This window comes from Megascapheus bottae, chromosome 19, assembly GCF_031878675.1.
Source record: "Megascapheus bottae isolate mThoBot1 chromosome 19, mThoBot2.hap1, whole genome shotgun sequence".
Lineage (NCBI taxonomy): Eukaryota > Metazoa > Chordata > Mammalia > Rodentia > Geomyidae > Megascapheus > Megascapheus bottae.
In genome coordinates this window covers 36,332,759-36,356,826 of record NC_143527.1, presented here as the reverse complement: position 1 = coordinate 36,356,826, position 24,068 = coordinate 36,332,759, and the positions used below count along the sequence as shown (strand labels likewise).

Sequence of the window (24,068 nt, the reverse complement as noted above, 5' to 3'; positions counted from 1 at the left end):
ATCACTAAGAATTGAGTTACTTCTGCTTTCTGCTATGGTTGGTGTTTGGCTTTTCTTAACAAAATAAATCATTCTTAGCATCACTTCTATAATGTCTTTGTGTCCCCTTTATTACTTGTAAACATTTCCTAGTATAGACCGTTTCCCAGTATAGACCATCAGCAGATTTTCTCTGACTTACAGGCCATGATGGTGTAGTTATTCCTAAATCATAGCTGGCATGATTGGTTTAGGATAATATGATTTTGACACTGCTCTATCAGTATTCCAGAATAGCACAAATAGGTTCATGCATTGTTGACAATGAGAGTTAGGATCCTCCCCAACAAGAGAAAAGAGTTAAATACAGAAAGGGAGAAGACTTGTATGAATTATATGCCAGTCAGGTAGGAATTGAAGTTAGCAATATAACCTTTACAGTTTTTAATAAAAGAGATAGAGTAAGGATCTTGGTCAGTGTGGTATGCTTGGTCTATTGAAAAGGCATAGAAACAGTGAGCCCCCTATAGTCATGAACACACCTTCATCTTAAATCTTGCTCTCTATTCAGTGTTTTCCAGGAAAAGGAATTTGTGTTCTTTGGGAAAATGGCTTTGAGAGTCTTCATGACAAGCTGGACTATGTTACTGTGCCAGAGAATAAAAACTTTCTTAAAAAGCCAGCGTATTAAAACATAATAGAAGCAACTTGGGGGAAAAACATCCCAGTGTCAATCTTCAGGACAACTAAAGCAGGGAGATAATGGTGATAATGAATTATACTTTGCATAGAGTAGGAACACCTCTTCTTTAATAGATTTCCAATTAGTAAATGTTGAAAACATAATAGAGAAAATCACCATTTGACAAACACTATATTAATAATTGTTAAAGGAAAAAATAATCAATAGAGGCTAAAATAAATGGATGACAGGTTCATGAGAAAAAGTATTTTCAAATTTTGTAAATGATGATATTTCAAGAAGAAATGTTATGATATAACAGCAGAAAAACTTAACAATGCCGCAAACAAAGATCCAGGTTAGCATCACTAGTAATGAGATATATCTACTCCATGTGTCTCTTGATGTGGTGTGATAAGAAGAGCTCATTGTCTCTATTGTATTTCTAACTAAATTTCATAATGGGAAATATCTGACAAAACCAAATTAACTATTTTTCTGCTAATAGATTGGAGGGGTGTGGTTCAGTAATCAAACAATTTGAATCATCAAGTCACTATACAAAACAGCAGAAGCTATTTCAGTTGCTTAAATGCAGCAATTAAATTCGTTAATGTTAATCTCTAACATTGGTTAATCTCTAAATGAAGAAATTTACATGGATCTCTCATTCTCCCTACACAGTGTTACGTAGATCTTTTCTACTCATCTCAGTCCACATTCTCTTTAGTCAATTCTATCACACGTAGGTCTTACCTTCCTTCTCTATAGAACTGCATAACTAGTAGTATTCATTTGTATTATTCCCACCATCTCCTTCTTATTATTCCAAGATCACATAGCTATGTCTTTGCTTATATATTAATGTAAAGATGTTGGATCAGTAAATGACTATTCTTCACTTAGAGATTGCCACAAACATTAACCAATTTAATCACTGCATTTAATTAATTGCAATAGCTTTTGCAGATTTTTCATAATGGGACCATGAACTTGGGTTTACCTATCGTACATAGATCCATTACTTACCATGACATGACTATCAAGATGATAGTGAATCTGATAGTTTTATTTACTAGCCATTATTTAACTTCTTTTCTTTTTGCACTTTCTTTCTGGTGCCCATCCTGGGATTTGAACTCAAGGCCTGAGCTTGGCTTTTGTACTCAAGGCTAGCACTCAATCACTTGAGCCACAACTTCACTTCTTAGTCATTAGCCATTATTTTAGAAAAAGAATGGCGTATTTTACACTGAGGGAATAGTGACTATGACATTTAATGTAAAAATCTAGTTTTATAATTCTTGCTAAGAAAATCCCATTTCTAGACGCTGAGAAATAGATTGCTCACCTACAAATAAACCTTTTCTTTTCAATTGTTAATAAATTAGAATTATAAGTAATCACCTTTTTAGTTTTCTTGATATAGGCAATTCATGGCATATATATGTATGTGTAGCAAATATATAAATACATATGTAGCAAGACTAAACTTCAGAGCTGTAATAATAAAATGATCTTTTTCAAATATTTTTCCTTAAAAATTCTGTTTACTTATTTTTTTGTTGTTTTTTAGAGATGCACAAAGACTAGAAGAATTCTTCACTAAAAATCAACAACTGAGAGAGCAACAGAAGGTTCTTCATGAAACCATTAAAGTTTTGGAAGATCGGTTAGTCAATCTGATGCATAAGTCAGGATGATTTTCTTCTCAGTAAGATGCATATTGTCTTCAAAATAGTGTTTTACCTATAACTTAAATTATGCTTCTAGTTTGGTTATCCTTTATATCTTTTTTTTTTTCTTTTTGGTGCCAGTCCTGGGGCTTGATCTCAGGGCCTGAACACTTTTTTTTTTCCCCTCAAGGGTACAGCTCTGCCATTTGAGCCTCAGCACCACTTCTGGCTTTTCCTATGTATGTGGTACTGAGGAATTGAACCCTGGGTTTTTGTGCATGGTAGGCAAGCACTCTGCCACTAGGCCAAACTCTTGGCCCATTTTCTTTTTTCTTTTTTTTCAAGTTTATTTTCCCTCCTAGATCTCTGTGAGAAGAAATGTCAGTGAGTATCCCTCATTCTTCCCATTGTTTTCCTTTATGCAGTTGAAATATTAATTTGAAAAATATTTTATAATTTCTTTAGAACTAGATTCTTTCTCTTTAGAATGTATTCTACTTTTGCTAATTAATTTCATGCAGATGTTATGTTTTACTGCTGTGTCTCATCTGTATTCAGTTTACAGGTAGTTTATTGGACAATGAAATTCTAGACTTTTCTCATTATTCAGTATTCTTAGTTTTTGTCTACCACCTGCCTTTCTACCAACTCTTAGATGCTCCATTCTAGAAATTTTAATTTGATTAGTATATCCTATGGGTCTCTAGTAATTATTATTATGTTCATGTCAACCTTGTTTGTGTTTATTTTCATATAAAATGTCCATGGTTTTTGTTTGTTTTGATTATGTAGTTTCCCAGTTTTGTCTTCTGTGATTCAAATACTATTATTCTACTGATGTAGGTTATTAAGTTAAACATAGAGGAATGGCTCAGTGGATAGGGCACATGCTAACGAGTAATAAGTATCAGATACAAAGTTTGAGTTCCAGCCTCAGGCGAAAGAGAAAAATAAGTAAATAACCATATTAAGTCAAAATCATTGTAAAATGTATTTCTTAAATTCCTAATGTGGTATGTATGTTTCTTTTTTAAACTGTTTTTTCTAATTATATAAGTAATGAAATTGGAGAAGTTTCCATTAATAATTTATTCAGTGACAAAAAGATGTTCTATATATGTATTATATGCTATACTTGGAAAGTAGATGTCAAGTGGATGATTTATAGTTTGACTCCTAGGGGTTGGATAGGACTCTTTATTTTGACTACAATAAGTGAAAGCGAGTTTCTTCAATAGAAGAGTTACTTTGGCTTTGGAAGATGAGGGACAAGGATCATAAACTTGAAGCCAGGTTGGACAATGTAGCTAAGACCTTGTCTCAAAAGCAGTATATTTCTCTCTTGCCTGGTACCAGTAACTCACACCTGTAATTCTGTCTACTCAGGAGGCTGAGATCTGAGGATCACAGTCATGCCAACCTGGTCAGTCAAACCTGAAATACACTTAATGTCCAACGACCCACTAGAAACCAGAAGTAAAACTGTTGTTAACTGGTAGAGTGCTAGCTAGCAACAAGGCTTAGGTATAGCACCCAGGCCCTGCGTTCAAGTGTGGGACTGGCACAAAACTGACACACAAAAAAATGATTTTCATTATATTTGCCAATTGTTTAGTTTTTCATAAAGTATAAAACTGTTGAATTGCAAAGATGTAGATTATCACTAATTAAAAATTTTAGTATATTCTGAAATTCCAAACCTTTTTCAGAATCCTGTGATTTTTAAAATTCAGATTTGGGAGTTATTTCAAATTTTAGATTTTCGGATTTGAGATGCGCAACCAGTAAATCTCTGCAAACTAAAAATTTCTACAAACTGAAATCTCTGGTGAATCCCAACCATAGGAAGGATAATCAACTTATATATGGCAGTGTCTTTTAATAAATGAAAAATATTTTGCTTTTGTTTTATAGGTTAAGAGCAGGACTCTGTGATCGTTGCGCAGTAACTGAAGAACATATGCGGAAAAAGCAGCAAGAGTTTGAAAATATCCGGCAGCAGAATCTTAAACTAATTACAGAACTCAGTGAGTTTTCTTTCTTAACTTACTAATACTTAAGAACATAATATACTTAATGGTTAAATCATGCTAGTGTTTTGATTATCATCATCTGAGTTCTTCATATAAATTTTTCTTATTTAGGTAAAGTGTAAATTTTTTTCTGCTCTTTTTGTAGATTAGATTTTTTGTTTATTTAGTAAGAAGTAGGGTGTAGTAATTGGGCGCTGTGGCTCACGCCTGTAATTCTAACTACTCAGAAGTCTGAGATCTGAGGATCCTGGTTCAAAGACAGCTTAAGCAACTAAAGTCCTAGAGACTTATCTCCAATTAACCCCTGGAAAACGGGAAGTGGGGCTCTGAGGAAGTGGGGCTCTGGCTCCACGGGAAGGGGAAGGGCAGTAGCCTTGAGCTGAAGAGCTCAGGGACAATGCCCAGGCCCAGGGATAGGGTGGTAGCTTTGGGCTGAAGAGCTCAGGGACAGTTTTCAGGCCCAGAGTTCAAGCCCCACTACCGATGGGGAAAAAAAAAAAAGAAGTAGGGTATACAAATTTTGTGTGTTCACATTAGCCTTAAAATCTTACCAGTTCTAAAATAAGCAGCTGATTTATAGCATAATTTATCTTTGTTTCTTTGGCTTATTTTTATTTCCTGTAATTGATGGCATAGTAAAGTTAAATAGAGGGCCAAGTTTAGTGTTCTCTAAAGATGTATACCTTTGTGATTTTTGTGATATACTATTACAAATATGCTATTTTCAGCTAATTCATCTTACCCATTCAATATAGGAAGATATTCTTAGCTTTCTGCTCGTACCCTTCTTCTCTTCTAAAATCTCAATTAATTTTCTACTCTTAACTATTTATCACCAATAGTGAATACTACCTGGATTCCCCATAAACAATTAAAAAATCAACATATCCAAAATTTAGTTAAATGGCTTCTGTTTTTTTCTTTTCCTTTCTTTTCTTTTTCTTTAATATATTTTTACTGTAATATTTAATAGAAGGGTTACATTTCATTCGCCAGATAGAAGGTGCATTACTTCACAAACATTGATACCCCTTCTTATGTTTTTGTCCCTATTTTCCTCTCCCACCCCTCTTCTCATCTTGTTTTTCCCCCTCCCTATCCTATTTCAAATAAACAAACATATATACAATATATCAGATAACAAGGTAAGATACTGTAATAATATGAGATAACGAGGGGACAACAAAAGAGATGAGAAATAACATAGTACATTAAGAATAACAATCACATGTTATATGGCTCTTGTTTCTATATTATACCCTGGAGGTCCTTTCATTTAGCCTCATCTTGTATGGCCTTATGTATCTAGGTTTTGCCCTAATGTAAACCTCTGCTAGGAGAGTCCAAGGTTTATACTAATTATTACAAATGAGGGAAACCATTGAGCCTATGTTCCATTGAGTCTGGCTTACTTTACTTAATATGATTTTTTTTTCCAAGTCTTTCCATTTCCTTACAAGGTGATGTCATTTTTTCTGATGGCAGCATAGAATTCCATTGCGTATAAATACCACATCTTGTTGATCCACTCATCAACTGAGGGGCATCTGGGTTGGTTCCATATCTTTGCTATGGTAAATAGTGCTGCAATGAACATCGTTGTGCTAGTAGATTTAGTGTGTCTTTGTTTCTGGACGATTGGGTAGATGTCAAGTAGCAAAATTGCTGGGTCATAGGGGAGCTCTATGTTTAGTCTTTTGTTCCTTTCTTTTCTTTTTTTCGCCAGTCCTGGGGCTTGAACTCAGTGCCTGGACATTTTCCTTAGGCTTTCTCAAGGATAGTACTCTACCACTTGAGCCAGAGCACCACTTCCGGCTTTTTCTGTGTCTGTGGTACTGAGGAATCAAACCCAGGGCTTCATACATAGCAGGCAAGCACTCTACCACTAGGCCACACTCCCTTCCTTCTCCTTACTCTCCCTTTTCCATTCTTTCAGCAATACTAGGGATTTTTTTTTACTGTGTTCTTTTTTTTTGGAGGGGGGGGGATGGAACAACTTTATTTTTTTTAATTGTGAAAAGGACATGACTTTTTGGGTCAGGGATGGAATTCAATGATTTGATTATTATACAGTTTATGTACTGGGGGCACATGTAGCCCAGACTGGCCTTGAATTTGCAATCCACTTGTATCAGCCTTTGGAGTGCTAGGATTACAGATTTATGCTACCAGTTGTTAGATGAATTTTTACAAAGCTATACATATATATACATATATATATATATATATATATATATATATATATATATATATATATATATATATTGTGGGGGGGGGGTCATGCAGCTTGAAATCAATCTAGGCGATGTCCCTGAGCTCTTCAGCTCAAGGCTACACCCTACCCTGCAGCCAAGCCCCATTTCCCATTTTCTAGAAGTTAGTTGGAGATAAGAGTCTCAGATCCTTTTGTGCCCAGGTGACTTTGAACCTTGGTCCTCAGATCTCAGCCTAATGAGTAGTTAGGATTGCAGGTGTGAACCACTGTGCCAGCTAAAATGACATTTTTTACATCAGTTTATTTACACAACACTTCAGTGTTTTAATAAAAAAAAACCAATATTCTTGAATAAGAATTAGAATGGTAATTTAGCAAAGGCATATAGGTTGCTAAGAGAAAGCACTTTATTTGGGATAGAAGGAAGTTTTATTGGGATGAGACATTATATGCTTTAACTTCCTTACTCATATGAAAATTCCAATTATTGTTAAACTAAAAGAGTATTGCAGCTATCTACCAATATTCTATACAATCCTAGTATTATTCAGCAATATAACTTCAAGATAATAAAGAAAACAGCTACCCTTAGTTTTTGCACAGGAGAGGCATAGAATTGGTTTGAGACAGGGTCATCAAGGAAGGGAGTCCTATGGAGTTTACAGAAGCTCTTCCTTTACTGGAAGCTGTCTGTATATCCATGCACTTTTCAGAGCATGGTTCCTGAAGGCCAGAGAAGATTCATATCTTCTTGTGCACTTTCTGGTGCTGGATCAGGTACCCGTGCTGATTGAATGCATGCCCACACTCTCCACACTCATAGGGCTTCTCCCCTGTGTGTAAACACTGGTGCTGGATGAGCACAGAATACTGGCTGAAGGCCTTGCCACAACTGTTATACTCGTAGGGCTTTTCACCAGTGTGAATTCTCTCATGCTGGACCAGAGACTGGGAGCACTGAAAGCATGTCCACACTCCCCACACACATAGGGTTTCTCTCCCGTGTGCACCCTCTGATGCTGAATGAGATATGAGTGCTGCACGAAGGCCTTTCTGCACTCATAGTATGCATAGGGCTTCTCAGTGTGGATGCGCTCATGGTTCAGGGTTGACCGGTGGCTGAAGGTCTTACCGTACTCACTGCACTCATAAGGCTTTTCCCCATTGTGCACATTATGGTGCTGGATGAGGACAGTGGTCCCTGAAGGCTTTGCCACACTCGCTGCATGTGTAGGGCTTCTCATCTGTGTGGACCCGCTGGTGCTGCAAGAGGGTTCTCTTCACACTGAAGGTCTTGCCACATTCACTGCACCCATGAGGCTTCTCCCCAGTGTGTACCCTCTGGTGGCTCCGCAGCACAGTGCTGTGGTTAAAGGCTTTCCCACACAAGGGACACACATATGGCCTCTCCCCAGTATGGATCCGCTGGTACTGGATGAGATGTGAGAGCTGTGTGAAGTCCTTGCAACACTCCAGACACTCATGGGGCTTCTCTCCTATGTGTATCTTGTGATGCTGAGCAAGGTCTGAGCTTACCCTAAAGGCTTTTCCGTAATCATTACACTCATAGGGTTTCTCACCCATGTGTATCCTCCTGTACTTCCTAAGAACTGAGCTCTGGCTGAACCCTTTCCCACAAATGTTACATACATAGGGTTTCTCACCAGTATGGATTCGCTGATGCTGAAGGAGATGGGAACTCCAACTGAAGCATTTCCCACACTGGATGTACATGTAGGGTCTGTCCCCACCAGAAGCTGTCTGGTGCTTTGTGACTGGACCCTCATGGGGGCCAACAGGGTTTGAACTCAGGCAGAAGCTCTGTTCTGTTTGGTAATGTTCTTGCTCAGTCTTCTCCAACTGTGTTTTCCCTATACTCACTGTTACTTCATCAGAAACTAATGGCTTTAAATTTAAGTCTATATTTTGGTTTTCTTCCTGGGTTTTGCATTCTGTGTTCTTTTTGCTATACTAGGAATTGAATCCTAGGCCTTACGATTGCTAGCTATGCACTTGTGGAGCCTTTTTGCTTTTGCATTTTATTAAGATAAAATGTTGCTAATTTTGCCCAGAATGGCTTTAGACTTTTGGTGGTACCATGGTTTGAATTCAGGGTCTTGTGCTTTTTAGGGAAGCCTACTATTCCTTCACCCCAGAAAGACTTATAAGGAAATGAGCCACAATGGAGGCAATAGTAATTCTGAATCCTAAGGCCCTTGAATTTGAGCCATACCTGTAGCCCTTCTTTTTGCTTGTTACTTTGGAGAGGAAGTCTAGCAAGCTATTCTTCTCAGATTGAACTTAAACCATGATCCTGCATATCTCAATCTCCTTAGTAGCTAGAATTATAGGCATAAGCTAACAACACACTACTATAAATCATTTTTTATTGAAGAATTTATTAACATTGATTTTTTTCTCATATATTTTATTGTAATTAATAGAAGGGTTACATGATATTTGCCAGATAGATGGTGCATTAATTCCCATACATTGATACCCTTTCACATGTCTTGGTCCCCATTTCCCTTCCCCCCACCCCCACCCCTCATCTTGTTTCCCCCGTTCCCTATCCTATACTACCATGCCCAGCTTGTTTTTGTTGAGATATGGTTCCTAACCTTTTCTCCAGGCTAACAATCCTCTGTTTTTTCCAATAAGATTATAGTTGTGACCCACCACACTTGACCTAATGATTACCTGACATAATATCTTGTCAATATTTTCTTCTCACTTTGGTGTATTCTATATATGCCAAAAAATCAATCTTTCCATCATTTATCTATATAAAATGTTGTGTGGTATCTTATAGGCAAAGTCCTGATATATCATGGTATTGAAAATCTTCTACCATTAATTCTCAGTCTTCCTTTCTCTCATTTTCTCTATATAATAATCCTTTATCCAACTCATTTTTCCTTTGATGAATCCTTTTATGACTTCATAGTAGCTAACGTAACTTTCCCTCCTTGAAAATATCTTAACGCATCCTTTATACTTTAATATATCAACAAACATTTAAATTACTGATACTGTAGCTGTTATGAAACAGTATGCCTAACGAATAAAGTTTGATTTTATAAGTGAGCTTATATAATAAAAATTATACCAATATTTAGTGAGGTTTACATAATTACTATTTGCAGTGCTGACAGTAGAACCCAGAGCCATAAGCATAGTATGTAACACATTGTTATGATCAGATCTATTCTATGAAAAATAACTCACTGAAAAGTTATTTAGAATTAGTAGGACTAAGTAACCCAGATGGAAGTCTTTATTGTCCTCTGTGAATAATTTGAGTATATTCCCTGATACATGAAGTAGGCTTTTTTTTTAGATTCAGTTTTTCTTCAGTGTTTAAATAGATAAACTTTACAATTATATTAATGGTATTTAGGTATTTATAATAATCTGGCAAATGCAGATTTTGTTTACCTAAGTTACATACTTTGCATAAACAAAGGGAGAAGACATTAGAAAAGTAGAAATAATGAGAACAGAAGGAAATTACAATTTCCAAATGAGAGATGTAGTGTGATAAGCATTGACAACACAAGAAAACATTTAATATTATTTGATGAATGCATACATTAATATTTTCTAGTAATCACTGAAAGCAAAATCTTCAATGGTAGATCTTTTACATATTGTTTACAATAAATCATATTTATATATACTCCTAAACCACGTATCAAATTTAGGTAAACTATAAGAAACTGAAAAAGTTGTTTGTTTTCTTTTTTTCAAAAAGTCTGTAACAGTGAAGTAGGCTTTTTTTGTCCATAAACATTACATAAAATTATTAGTAAATTGCATAGAAAACTGGCACAACATGAGATGTAGTAATCTTTACCTAGTAACAAATTTGTATTGTACAATAAAATTACCCCTTAATAACATGATTTGAGATTTGAAATCTTAATTTCTTCACAAATGTTGGCATTTTATTTTAAAAGCCTGATATGAATACCAATTATATGTCTTACCTTTCACATTGCATTTTAAGTGAATGAAAAGAACACTCTTCAGGAAGAGAATAAAAAGCTTTCTGAACAACTGCAACAGAAAATAGAGTAAGTATTATTCCAAAACTATAGCAATAGTATTTTCCTCCAACTTTTATTTCATTTAGCTATACAAACTAAAAATATATTGTTATAGGTAGCATTTTAAAAAAGTGCTGCCCTACAAAAAGAAAGACATGTGTGTGCTTTGGAAGAGCATATGAAGTGTTCATGCATCTCTTAGATTACTTTGAGATTATACAAAGTATCAACATTGTTTTTTGTTTTGTTTTGTTTCCAGTTCTAGGGCTTGAACTTGGGGACTGGGCACTGTCTGGGCTTTCCTCAAGGCCAGCACTCCACCACTTGAACCATAGCACCATTTGTCGCTTTCTATGTATGTGGTACGAAGGAATCCAACCTGGGTCTTCATGCATTCTAAGCAAGCTCTACCTCTAGGCCAAACTCCTGGGCCCATCAACATTGGGGTGTGTGTGTCCGTGTGTCCTAGGGCTAGAATTTAGGTTCCTGTATGCTGTCTGTGAATAGCTGGGATTACAAGTATGAGCCACTGGCACCTGGTTCTTATTTTCTAGGTATTTGAGATCCTATTCAGGAAGTAATTACCTGTGTTGTAACTTCAAGAGTTTTCTTATGATTTTAAGTTTCAGATCTTACCTTGGGTTTTTTTTTTTTTTAATTCATTTGGAGTTGATTTTTGCACAGCATGGTTGATAAGAGTCAAGAATCAAATTTCTATTTACTTGGAATTGATATTCTTTTAAAAGTATACTTTTAGGTAATGGGTGTCCTAAGGAATTCTCATATTCTTCCCACAAGATCAATCCACAGAGCACGAATAGACAAAGGGAATTTTGAGAAAGAATACATAGCCAGATGAGTTTTGGTTGTTATGAGATTAGACTAGGGCTATAATAAATGAATGGGAAGGGGCCAGGAGTTTGGTCTAGTGGTAGAGTGCTTGCCTAGCATGCACAAAGACCCCAGTTTGTTTCCTTGGTACCACATACATAGAAAAATGCTGGAGATGGTGCTGTGGCTCAAGTGGTGGAGCTTGAGAAAGCCTAAGGACAGTGGTCAGGCCCTGAGTTCAGGGCCCAGGACTAGCTAAGAAAAAAAAAATGTCAACAGTTTGGGCTTTACTCAGCCTCTCTGAACATACACATAGGGTCTTTTAGGTATGATTCCAAAGCCTAAATAAATTATTTTGAAATGTTATTCATAAACTATATTGATCTCAACTGCCAGAACACTACTTGTTGCCTTTATCTTTTTTAATGTGTTTGTATGCTTTGCAGTGACAATATAAATGTGCTTGATTATCTGATTTCTCAGATTCTACTGGAAGTGTCATATATTAGTTTATATATGCTATATATGACTTTTTATTTTAAAAAATTTGAATTCTTTCAGGCATGGGTGACTCATGCCTATAATCCTAGGAGGCTGAGATTTAAGGATTACTACTCAAAGCCAGTCCAGGCAGGAAAGTCCAAGGAGATTCTTACCTCAATTAACCACCCAAAACCCTGAAAGTGGAGCTGTGGCTCATGTGGTAAAGTACTACCTTTAAGCCCAAAATCTCAGAGACTGCAACCTGGCTCTAATTTAAACCCCAGAACTGGAAGAAAAAAACTTGTTCACAGAGTCCTTTTGAAGAGATACTCAAGATCCTTACAGGTTTTGGAAAAAAAGAACAATTAAAACAGTTTTGTTTTTGTTTTTGTTTGTTTTTTAACAAACGTGCTAAAAGCTGGGCACCAGTGGCTGATGCCAGTCTGTAATCCTCGCTATTCAGAAGGCTGAGATCTGAGGATCACAGTTCAGAGGCAGCCCAGGCAGGAAAGCCTGTGAGACTCTTAGCTCCAGTTAATCCCCCTGAAACCAGGCATGTGGTGCAGAGACTCTGGTAGAGTGCTAGCCTTGAGTGAAAAGGCTGAGGCCCTGAGTTCAAGCCCCACAAACAACAACCAAAAAAAGACAAGTAATAACCCTAGTACATTTTTTAACTTTCGAAAATATTTTAAATGTATTTAAATAGTTGTAGAAAGAGGTTTCACTTGAACAGTTTTATGGGAATTTAAGAGGAATAACCCAAATAACCCAACAAATGAACTGAAGCCACGAAGCCTTAGAAAATCAAGAACTAATGTTTTAGTTATCATCTTAAAATAAACTTGGTTTACACATAGAAATTGTATTCTTTCCCGTTTATGACAAAGGAAGACAAAACAGACAACTTGTTTGCTTAGTTAGATTAGAGCTAGTTTAGGCTTCTGGTGTAAATTCTAATTTTTGTTCTCTTTTAATTTTTTTTTTTTTTTTGTCAGTTGTTTGGATTGAACTCAGGGCCTGGGTGCTGTCCCTGAGTTTTTTTTCACTCAAGGCTAGTGCTTTACCATTTTGAGTTACAGTGTCACTTCTGGTTTTTTGTGGGGTGTTAATTGGAGAAATGAGTCTCACAGATTTTCCTGCCCTGGCTGGCTTTGAACCAGGATCTTCAGATCTCAGCCCCCTCAGTAGCTAGCATTACAGGCATGGGCCATTGGCATCTGCCTTTTGTTTTCTTATTTTGTAATACCAGACAATTGGTTTCTTTTTATGACTTAATCATGTTTCAGATTGAATTTTTATTACTAGTAGGAAAGTAAGCTATAATCTGATTAATTAAAGCTAAGCCAGGTAGATTTTACACTTCATTAATTTGTAAGGCTTTCTTGTATGACTGTGGCTTTTTCTTTTTTCCAAAGTAAGAGTAGAACTGCAGGAAGAGATTAGAAATTAGATGTTAAGATTTTTATACAGGAAGGTGGCTAAAACATAATAATGCATTATATATTTTTAAATGTTAGAAAATAAATTTTAAATATTGTACCATATAAATTTGTGAAGTGATGGATCTTTTGATTTATTTATTACTTAGCTTTATTTAATCATGCCACAGTCTATAAACATTTGCCAAAACTTTCATTTTACTTCCAAAATATACTTTTGAATTATTATTTGCTAGTTAAAAATAAAATATTTTGGTCCAAGTAGTTTGTTTGCATGTATGAAAATAAACCTTGACCTTATCTTAAGAAGCAGGAAGGTAAGGAGAGTGATAGAAGAAGAGATATGCATGAATGGGATGCATTGGGAGTGTCACAATGAGCCCTCTTAGTGTGTAATTCCTATATGCTAATGAAAGAAAACGAAACTTAAAAATTAAATTATGTCATCGCTTTAAACATTTTTCCTCACTGTAGTATGTACAGTTATAGATCACAAGTAATGTTAACATTATCCAGAAATTAAAATAGAAGTTCATGTTAGGAAACATAGTTATTAATCTTTGCCTATATTGACATTTTAGAAATCTCTGCCTATATAGTTTATAAAATTCTCATATACTTTTCTATTTGAAAGATTATATTTAGTATTATAGAACTAGTTTGGTCAAAGAAAGATGAAATTGATAACAGAATGATAAGAATTGGTTGACCAAAAAGGCTAATAATAACTTGACATGAAAAAAATAGCACAGTACTACTGAATAATCACTATTCACTCCAAACTCAGTGTTTCTGTTATCACTGGTCCAGAATTGGCAAGAATATTTGCATAGGAAAGCATAGATTTACCGCTTAATGGATTCAGTAATGTCTCCTATTCATTCATTTGACCAAAATGAATATGTAGTACTTATTATAGATCTACTCTTAGGGAAGTGCCAATCACATCTTTCTACTTGTATTCTGTAGTTCTATATCATATAATTGTTGCATTCATTTTTCTCTCAATTGTCATTTTCTTCTAGGAATGAACAGCAACATCAAGCAGCTGAGCTTGAGCTTGATGCTGAAGAAAATATTATTCCAGATTCACCAATAACAGCTTTTTCATTTTCTGGCATTAACCGGCTACGAAGAAAGGAGAATCTCCATGTTCGATATGTAGAACAAACACATACTAAATCGGAACACTCTGGTACAGATGATAAAGGTTAGAGTTGTATTTCAGTTACCTGCCTTTATTCATCTGATGTTAATCTGGTGGAATGGAGTTGGTCATTGTTCAGGTAATTTGTGGTACTCATGAATTTAACTTCCATTAGTAAAGCATTGCCTACCTGTATTATAGATAGATGTTTCATATCTAAATTGTACTGAGTACTTTATAAACAATTATTTTTGTTTGTGTTTTTAAAAAAATATTTTATTATCTTTAAGTAGTTGTACAAAGCATTTGCCATTCAGCAGCAGTTTATGAGTATAGTGCACCTTGATCAATGTCACCCCTTTCAACATTCAAACCATCCCTTTGGGGACACAACCAAGTGAGTACTCAGAGCAAGATTTATAGCTGAGTTCCTACATCAACAAATGGGAGAAATTTCAAATCAGCACTAATGATGCACCTCAAGTTCCTAGAAAAATAGAACAAGACAAACCCTAAACCAGTAGATGGAAAGAAATAATACAAATTAGATTAAAAAAAAAGAAAAGAAAAGAATTAGGAAGTGGGGCTTGGCTCAAGGGTAGGGCAGTAGCCTTGAGCTAAAGAGCTCAAAGACAGCAGCCAGGCTGAGTTCAAGCCCCATAACCCACCAAAAAAAAAAAAAAAAAGAATTAGAAACTAAAACAAAAAAGTAGGTTCAGTAGAAAAAAATTAGCAAACCTTACTAAAAGAAGAGAAACCACCAAATAATAATAATAATTATTATTATTTTCCAGCAGAGTTTGACTGGCTCAGGCTGGCCTGGAACTCAGACTGTGTAGCCTAGGCTGACCTCAAATTCCCAGTCTTCCTGACTACACTGAGCATTTTTGTTCAAGGTTAGCCACTTGGGCTAAGCTCTATTTCCAGCTTTTTTGGTGGTTAATTGGAGATAAGGATCTCACCTCGTTCCTGGCTTTAAACTGTAATCCTCCAATCTCAACCTCCTGAGATTGATTACCAGTATGAGCAAGCCACTAGTGCCCAGCCATTATTATATTTAATATATAACAGGCATATTAGATAGCTATTAACTCCTTAATTTTGAAGTCATTCTCCACTGGCTAATAAGATATTGCGATTATAAATTTAAAATTCATAGCATTTGGTTGAGAAAGGTTAAAAACTCACTGAAAGTCACTGTCCAGTAAAGACATGGGTAAGAATTCAACTATCATGTTGATTTAAATTTTTTTTTTTATTTAAAATTTTTGTAAGGTATTCTAAACTTTCCAAAGCTTGCTCTACAGGGTCTCCTGCCATTAAAGCTCTATGTATATATGTGTACAAATGCACACACCAATACTGGAGCTTAAATCAGGACCTGAGTACTTTTTTTTTTTGGTGGGTCATGGGACTTGTACTCAGCCTGGGCACTGTCCCTGAGCTCTTCAGCTCAGGGCTACTGCCCTACCCCTGGGCCTGAGCATTGACCTGCGATCTTCAACTCAAGGCTACCTCCCTACTCTTGAGGCTAGACCCACTTCCTGTTTTTTAGAGCTTAATCATTTTCTAGAGCTTAATCGGAGATAAGAGTCTCAGGTCGGGGCCGGGAGTTTGGCCTAGTGGTTGAGTGCTTGCCTAGCATGCACGAAGACCCAAGTTTGATTCCGCGGTGCCACATTCATAGAAAAAAAAAAAAGCCGGAAGTGGTGCTGAGGCTCCAGTGGTAGAGCTCTAGCCTTGAGAAAGACCAAGGACAGTGCTCAGGCCCTGAGCCCAAGCCCAGGACTGGCCAAAAAAAACAAAAGAGTCTCAGGTCCTTTTGTGCTTGGGCAGTCTTTGAACTGAGATGCTCAGATCTCTGCCTCCAGAGTAGCTAGGATTACAGGTGTGAGCCACCGTGCCTGGCTCTCTTAGCTTTTTTTGCTTAAGGCTGGTGCTCTGTCACTTGAGCTACAGCTCTAACTCCAACTTTTTGGTAGTTAATTGGAGATAAGAGTCTCTTTCCCACATGAGCATCAGATTCTAGCCTCCTTGAACTAGCTAGGATTATAGGTATGAGCACCAGCATCTGGCTGGAGCTGTCTTAACTGGTTATTTTTATTTGTGTATAATTTGGGGGTTTTAATGTATATGCTTCGTAAATTTCGTAAATTATCCATGAACTCATTTCTAATTCCAACCCAGATTACTATTTCTGCCAAGTGTTTTGGAACTTTTTACATTCAGCTCTGAAATTTATGTTACATGATCCAGTGACTATTTATTTCAATGTTAATACAAAGTAAATGGTGAAAATTTTGAAACAAGAAAAGCATTTGGGAGAAGAAAGTTTGAGAAATATTTGTATAGTAGAGTATATTATACTCTTCAAAAAATAAATATTTTGTGAAATTGGAAAATTGGCTATTTTTTCCCTCATTTTAGGAGTGTGCATCACCATCTAGTGGAAATCTAAAGAACTGTTTTACAAAAAACTTATTAATTAGGAGAGCATAGCTCTTGAATGATTATTAAAAACAGGCCTGTTAGCCTACCATCAGACAGGGCATGAATCATTATAGATAGTCACCTGTATAAATTAGAGCATATTTAAATCCATGCATATGTGTATCCAAAAAGCAAAACACAGTAGGAATGTCTTCCTTTAGGTTCCAGTATAAGATTTCTCATTTATTTCTTCATTTTATGAAAGCAGCACATTAACATTTAAAAACTTACTAGTTTTTATCTTGTTTTGATCTTTTTTTAACTTTGAAATTTGGGTTTTGAAGCCAATGAACTTTTTTTTTTTTTTTTTTGCCAGTCCTAGGCTTGAACTCAGGGTCTGAGCACTGTCCCTGGACTTTCTCATGGCTAGAGCTCTACCACTTGAGCCTCAGCACCACTTCTGGCTTTTTTCTATGTATGTGGTATCAAGGAATCGAACCTGGGTCTTCCCATGCATGTTAGGCAAGCACTCTACCACTAGGCCAAACTCCCAGCCCTGAATAAAAATTATTTTAAAATAAACTTTCCTTAACTGCTAAGTTTTACTTTCAAAACACATTTACTTGTTTATTTTTAAAATTGTAGCACTTTTTAGTATTTTTTTTCAAGTTTTCATTAAAAATAAAGCTCTCTTTTCCTTGACTTTGTCCTGGTTGGTGTTCTTTGAATTAAATCCTTTAACAATGGAAAAATCCTTTATCAATGGAAATATTTCTGATAAAATATGGTTTACAGTCTCCTTCCATAAAATAAAAATTTAAAGAGTGTGTAGATGCAGTACAGTATATATTTTAAATCAATTTGCTGATTTGTAATAGATACCCAAGGCAACTTAGTCAAGAAGATATTTGGCCTAGTGCTGTTTTTTTTTTTTTTTCCACAGCCTAGCTTGTAGCTTTACAATGAAACTGAAGAAGCATCTTAAAATGTGAGAATTAATTCCAGTAAATATATTTGTAATTCATATAAAGGCAAATTTATATTGGCCTGTCAATATTTCAATATTTTTGGTTATTAACTATGTAATTTCTCATTTTTTCCTCTTAGATTTAAAAAACATTCCTAAGACTTCAACTCATTCACAACATAGCTCTAAGGAAAATGAAATTCTAGTAGCTGACAGTTGTGATCAAAGTCATTCTCCACTGGCTAGTAAGTAAGATACTGAGATTATAGGTGTATATATATGTATACACACACACATATATATGAATTCATATATACGTATACGAGCTTATATGTTTATACATACAGAATTATGAAATTATAATTTGTAGGAGTTAATTGAAAGACTGACCAAGAGAATGAATACAAGTTGTATTATACACCCTCTCTCATTCATTCTGCTGGCTCCTGTTAGTAGTACTTGGTTCAGAGCCTGTTATTGTCTTGTTTTGTCTTTCTGAGGGGGTTGTCACCTAGAATAAGTACTGTCCTACCAGCTATATCCCAAATCTCTAACTCTGTCTAAGATTTTTCTCCTGGATTCAGAACCAATATATCTACTTCCTAGATATCCTTCATCTTCAGTAAGTCCCAAATAGAAACTTTCTTGTTAGACTTAAAACTTAATCTTGTATTTACAATCTTGGTGAATGACGTTGTACTTATATCTTTGTGTATCCTAGACCTAGAATCTCATTTTGTGTTACTAATCATTCTTTATGTATTAATGATTCTGCCTTCTACATGTCTAGTCCACATATTCTTGTATTGATGCCCTTTTTCCCCAACTGCACTAGTTTTGGCTATTTACATCTCACATCAAGATTGTTCTAGGGTTTGGGAGAATGGTTCAAATGACAGAGAAAGGATCTTTTGTCAAACTCCAGTATGATCAAAACAAATAAAAAAGGTTTTAATAATTCTAATTAGTCTTCCTTCTGTTGGTAATTACTTCTTACCTATAAGCCAACATAATCAAAATTAACCTTTTTCGCCCAAATGTTGTATCTGCCCTCCTTTTAAAACTCTTAGCTGTCTCTTCATTGTTCTCTGGAGAAATTCTAAGATTTCTAACATATTTGACTCCTCCCTGACAAATCGGGGCTTATGTCCTACTACTTCTATCTTCTGTGATTGGCTTTTGTAATTTAAACCATATGTCATTCTCTAAGTAAATGTGTTTTGCAAACCTGGAATCCTTAAACATACCTGGTTCTATTTCCAGTTAAAGCGCATACTCCACTTGCTCTTAAGGATTAGCTTAGACATCACTTATATAGTTTGTCGTGATTTTCAAAGGCAGATGTAGTCCTGTTTAAATCACTCCTTTCATGTACTTTTATTATGTTTTTCATATTCTATTTCAAATTTTCTTCCTACTCTTTCAGCTGTCGTTCATGAGCTTCTTGAGAACAAGTAATTTGTCTTTCAATTTAGTGCTTGTTAGCACAGTGCCTGAAGCATAGGCACTCCAAAAATACTTAAGTTATAGACACTATATGCCCCGAACTTTATGAAATACTTACTGTATAAATCTGTTAGTTAAAACTTGAAAATAATAGTGCTGAAATCCTCTCTGCTTCATTTGTACCTTAGATCATTATAAATCTATTTTATGATTTTTCCAGTGTCAACAAGAAAAAATCCATTGCATTCAACTTATTTAGAAAAAAATTGAAAAATTAGATGAAAATGCTTAACAAGTATAGATGCTAAAAAGCTGAAAATGGACCTCATGAACAGAATTTTAAAATTTGTCCTAGTAGTTCTTGGCCTTTCCTTTGTGGTATGTATATAACTAGTTCCAGCAGTAACATAATTGTATTTCTTTTTCTTAGAAACACGGGGAATGAACAATTTTAATCTAGCTACAGTTGTTGCTGAAACACTCGGGCTTAGTGTTCGAGAAGAATCTGTAAGTAATTATTCTTGATGATTAACATAGATTAACTGATGTCTGTTTAAACCAGTCTTAGAAAATTGTGCAACACAAGAATTATTTTATCCAAAGACAGTTAAAAAATGCCTAGGATAAAATTAACATGTTGGAAAGGCTCACTTATATTATCCAACCCAGGCAGTCCCCAAAATGTAGAATTATTTAGATTACTGTGTTATACACTGAGTCAAAATTTTGGAGAGAAATGATAATATAGAGAATTAATCAATGCTTGTTCGTATCCTCCCCCCACTCATTTCCTCCTTACCTTCATTCTAAGAAAAGACCTAAACCTTTCAATTTGTTTCATTATGTATTGAGTCTTTCTGACATCCTTTAAACCTGATTTGATTTAGAAGAAACTAAATTCTTAGAACTACCAAACCTGATTTGATTTGGAAGAGACTAACTTTTTAGAACTGCCAAGCACTGCCACTCTAGTTAGGTCTTGTTCTTAAGAACTGGATCAGAGACTGACTTAATTTTTGTCTTTTCATTACTTCCTTACATCATTCATGTTTACATTGTTTTGTTTTGTTTTAAATTTTGTGCCAGTCCTGGGGCTTGAACTCAGACACTATTCCTGGGCTTTTGCGCTCAAATCTAGTGCTCTACCACTTGAGCCATAGCTTCACTTCTGGCTTTTTCTTGGTCAATTGGAGAAAAGTGTCTTGTGGACTTTCCTGTCCAGGCTGGCCTTGAAACAAGATCCTCAGACCTCAGTCTCTTGAATAGGTAGGATAATGCATGTGAGCTACAAGCTATTTTTTTTCTCAATTGATACTTAGAAAAATTGGAATTTTTCAATATTTTTATAATTTAAGTTTTTATTATCTTCAAAGTGTCAAAATAATGATTCCTTTATTTTTGTTAATAAATGTAAATTTGCCATTGTATAGTTGTTTTGCTATTGAATTTCTGGAAATTGACTTAATTTATCATTACTTTTGGAACTTTTTCTTTTTTTTAACTTTATTCTCAAATGATAATGAGTTTGAAATGTGTTTAATAATTTATAATTCCCTCCTGCCCATAAACCTTACAAGTCAGTGGTTTAGACCTCACATATATTAAGGGAGCTGATATCCAGAGGCACTGCTGAAAGTGTGATCCCAAGCTTCAGCATCACTTAGACCTACTCAACTTGCCTTTTTAGTAAGATTCCCAGTTGTTTTGTATAAACATTATAAATTTTGAGAAGTGCTTTTCTTTGAGGATCTTTTTAAATTTACCTATATTCTCTCCTTTTACTCTTAACGTGTTTGGGGATTGGTACTTTATAAGCCAATAGTAAAATGGACTTACATACATGATTAAAATATTGATGGTCTTCTTTCTTTAAATTTAACATACTTTGTTTTTAAAATTTTTATTAAATTCTCATAACAAAATTAATCAACTTAAAACAATTCATAGGAGCTGAGAATGTGACTTAATGATAGAGTGCTTGCCTAGCATGCATGAAGCCCTGGGTTCAATTCCTCAGTACCACATAAACAGAAAAAGCTAGAAGTGGCGCTGTGGCTCAAGTGGTAGAGTGCTAGCCTTGAGCAAAAAGGAATCTCAAGGACAGAGCCCAGACTCTGAGTTCAAGCCCCAGGACTGGCAAGAATTTTTTTTAATTCCAAGGTATTAGGTACATTCACAGTATTCTGTAACTACCACCTCTGTCAAGTTGCAGAGCACTTTTTATTCCTCAGAAGAAAACTCAAATATTTCAGTCTCCATTCCCTCCTGTGAAGCCCCTTGCAGTTACTGACCTGATTGCTATCTCTATGGCTTTATCTGTTCTGGACAATTCATATAAATGAAATCATACTTTATATATCTGTCTTAGGAATTTCGCTTTTTTCACTTAGCATATTTTTTCAGATTCATTTACATTGCACAATTTATCAGTTCTTTATCCTTTTTAAAGGGCTGAATATAATATTGTTTGGGTGTTTTTCCTATTTACTATTGAAGGAACCACAACGTCCTGTGAGCCCTCTTGGTGATGAGTTTTACCACTGTCTGGAAGAAGATCACAAGAAACAGACTTTTGAGGAATGGATGAGGAATAGTAAAGATAGTTCAAGGTAAATTTTTAAAAACTATTTCAGTTTATGACCAATTGAGAGCTTTAGGCATTACAGTAAGATAAGTGTTTATCCTTTTTTTTTAACCATCTAGCAATATTGAAGAGCGGCCCTGTTATTTTACCCTTTTAGAGATCCAGTATTCTCTCTTGGTGTATATTTTCAAATACTGAATGTTGTACAAAATATGTCTATAACTGTGAGTCAGCTTCTAAGATTGTTCTTACTAATTTCAAAACAAATATTAACCAATAATACCTGTATTGGTATAAACTTTTGTTTAATTGATTTTTAGATCTCTATATCCCATTTAATCTGTTGTCATAGTAGCCCATTAAGTTTTTTTAATTACCTATCCATTTTTAAAAACAATTGTAACAGAGACCTCTCCAGGGAGATTAAATGTCTTGTTTTAAGATGATACAGCTATGAAGTACCAAATTCAGAGTTGTTACTAAGCCCACATCTTAAAATTTAAACCTAATGTTTTTTCTAAGCCTGTCTCCCTTGTTCATTTCTGTAGTATAAGAATTTTGTTTTCTGGTAGGCACTCAGAAGCTAAGATCTGAGGACTGAAGTTCTAAGCCAGCCAGGGCAGGAAAGTCCTTGAGACTCTTAACTCCAATTAATAGCAAAAAGCCAGAAGTAAAAGATGTGCCTCAGGTAGTTGAGAGCCAGCCTTGAGTTAATGAGAAAACTAAGCAAGAGAATGAGTCACTGAGTTTAAGCTCTAGTAGTAGGAAAAAAAAAAAAGTTGTCTCTTGTAATTACTTCCAAGATTTCATAATAAGATTGAGTCCTCAATAGAATTTATTAAATTTTTATATAAGTTATTTTAATAATTTAGGGGAAATTATGATAGCATGCACCTTTAGTCTTAGCTGCTTAGTCACATAGGGTCACTTGAGTCAAGGAGTTTAAAGCCAGCCTGAACAGCAAGTGAAACCCTGTCTTTTAACACAAAAACACATAACACACAGATGAAGGGGCATGTTTCATAGTTCATGTCCCCCTTTTTGCCTCCAAATGAGAAGGCTGACGGTTATACTGTATCTTACTCTGTTTTGATTTGTCATCTGCCTATAATAGGTAGATAAGACCTTACTATTCTCTATCAAGGAAGCTTTTCTTAATAAGTCTTTTAGTTTTTATCAAATTTCTTTATTAGGAAAAGGTCATTATTCTTTATTTATTTAGATTTTCAGATTCTACTTCAAAGACTCCTCCTCAAGAAGAAATAAGTACTCGAGTGTCATCTCCTGTTTTTGGAGCTACCTCTAATTTGAAAAGCAGTTTGGGCTTGAATATAAGTTTGTCCCCTTCGCTTTTAGAGACTGTGAAAAAAAGTCTGAAAACTTTCCCCTTGAGCAACATTTCTATTTCTAGATCAGAGAAAGTTAGGTCAAAATCTGAAGATAGTACCCTTTCCACACATCATGGTCTTGGGTCTGAAATGAGCAAGATCATTAACCAGTCATCACCTAATAAACAAATACTTAAAAATGTAAATGAATCCATAGATGAACAGGATAATACTGAGCACATTAAAGAAGCTATTAGTGATAAACATTTCATGCCTCTGAAATCATTGGGAAGTAGACCATCTAAAAGGAAGAAGATTGAGGAAGAAAATGAACATGAAATAAACTGTCCCCAAGCCTCTTTTGATAAAGAAAATACTTACCCTTTTCCAATGGTTAGTCAGTTTTCCATTAATGGAGACCACATGATGGATAAACCTCTGGATCTGTCTGATCGATGTTCAGCTATTCAGCGTCAAGAGAAAAGCCAAGGAAGTGAGATTTCTAAAAGCAAATTTAAACAAGTGACTATTTATGAAGCTTTGAAGCCCATTTCAAAGGGCTCTTCCTCAAACCGTAGAGCCTTGAGTGGGAGCTGCATGTTACCCAAAGATTCCCCAGAAGAGCCCTGTGTACAGGAGTGTATTATCCAGCCTTTGAGTAAATACTCTCCAGACCATAAAACACCATCACAAATAAAAGAAGAAAATGCTGTCTTCAAAATCCCTCTGTGTCCACGTGAAAGTTTGGAGACAGAGAATCTTTTTGATGATGTGAAGGT

At 35.3% G+C, this 24,068-nt stretch overlaps 1 protein-coding gene across 3 annotated transcripts in view; it reads left to right on the top strand.

Moving 5' to 3' along the window:
- The window catches only part of Rbbp8 (RB binding protein 8, endonuclease), a 53,598-nt gene that overhangs the window by 15,909 nt on the left and 13,621 nt on the right, over positions 1–24,068 (top strand). For 2 of the 3 annotated variants that reach the window (XM_090353344.1, XM_090353345.1), the window contains exons 4-11: positions 2,238–2,333; positions 4,252–4,364; positions 10,595–10,661; positions 14,413–14,597; positions 18,072–18,176; positions 19,808–19,884; positions 21,874–21,986; positions 23,184–24,066. In XM_090353344.1, the coding sequence (XP_090209470.1) occupies positions 2,238–2,333; positions 4,252–4,364; positions 10,595–10,661; positions 14,413–14,597; positions 18,072–18,176; positions 19,808–19,884; positions 21,874–21,986; positions 23,184–24,066 (1,639 nt within the window). Of the gene's footprint in view, positions 1–2,237; positions 2,376–4,251; positions 4,365–10,594; positions 10,662–14,412; positions 14,598–18,071; positions 18,177–19,807; positions 19,885–21,873; positions 21,987–23,183; positions 24,067–24,068 lie in introns of those variants that run through there. The other variant, XM_090353347.1, reaches the window with a different exon arrangement.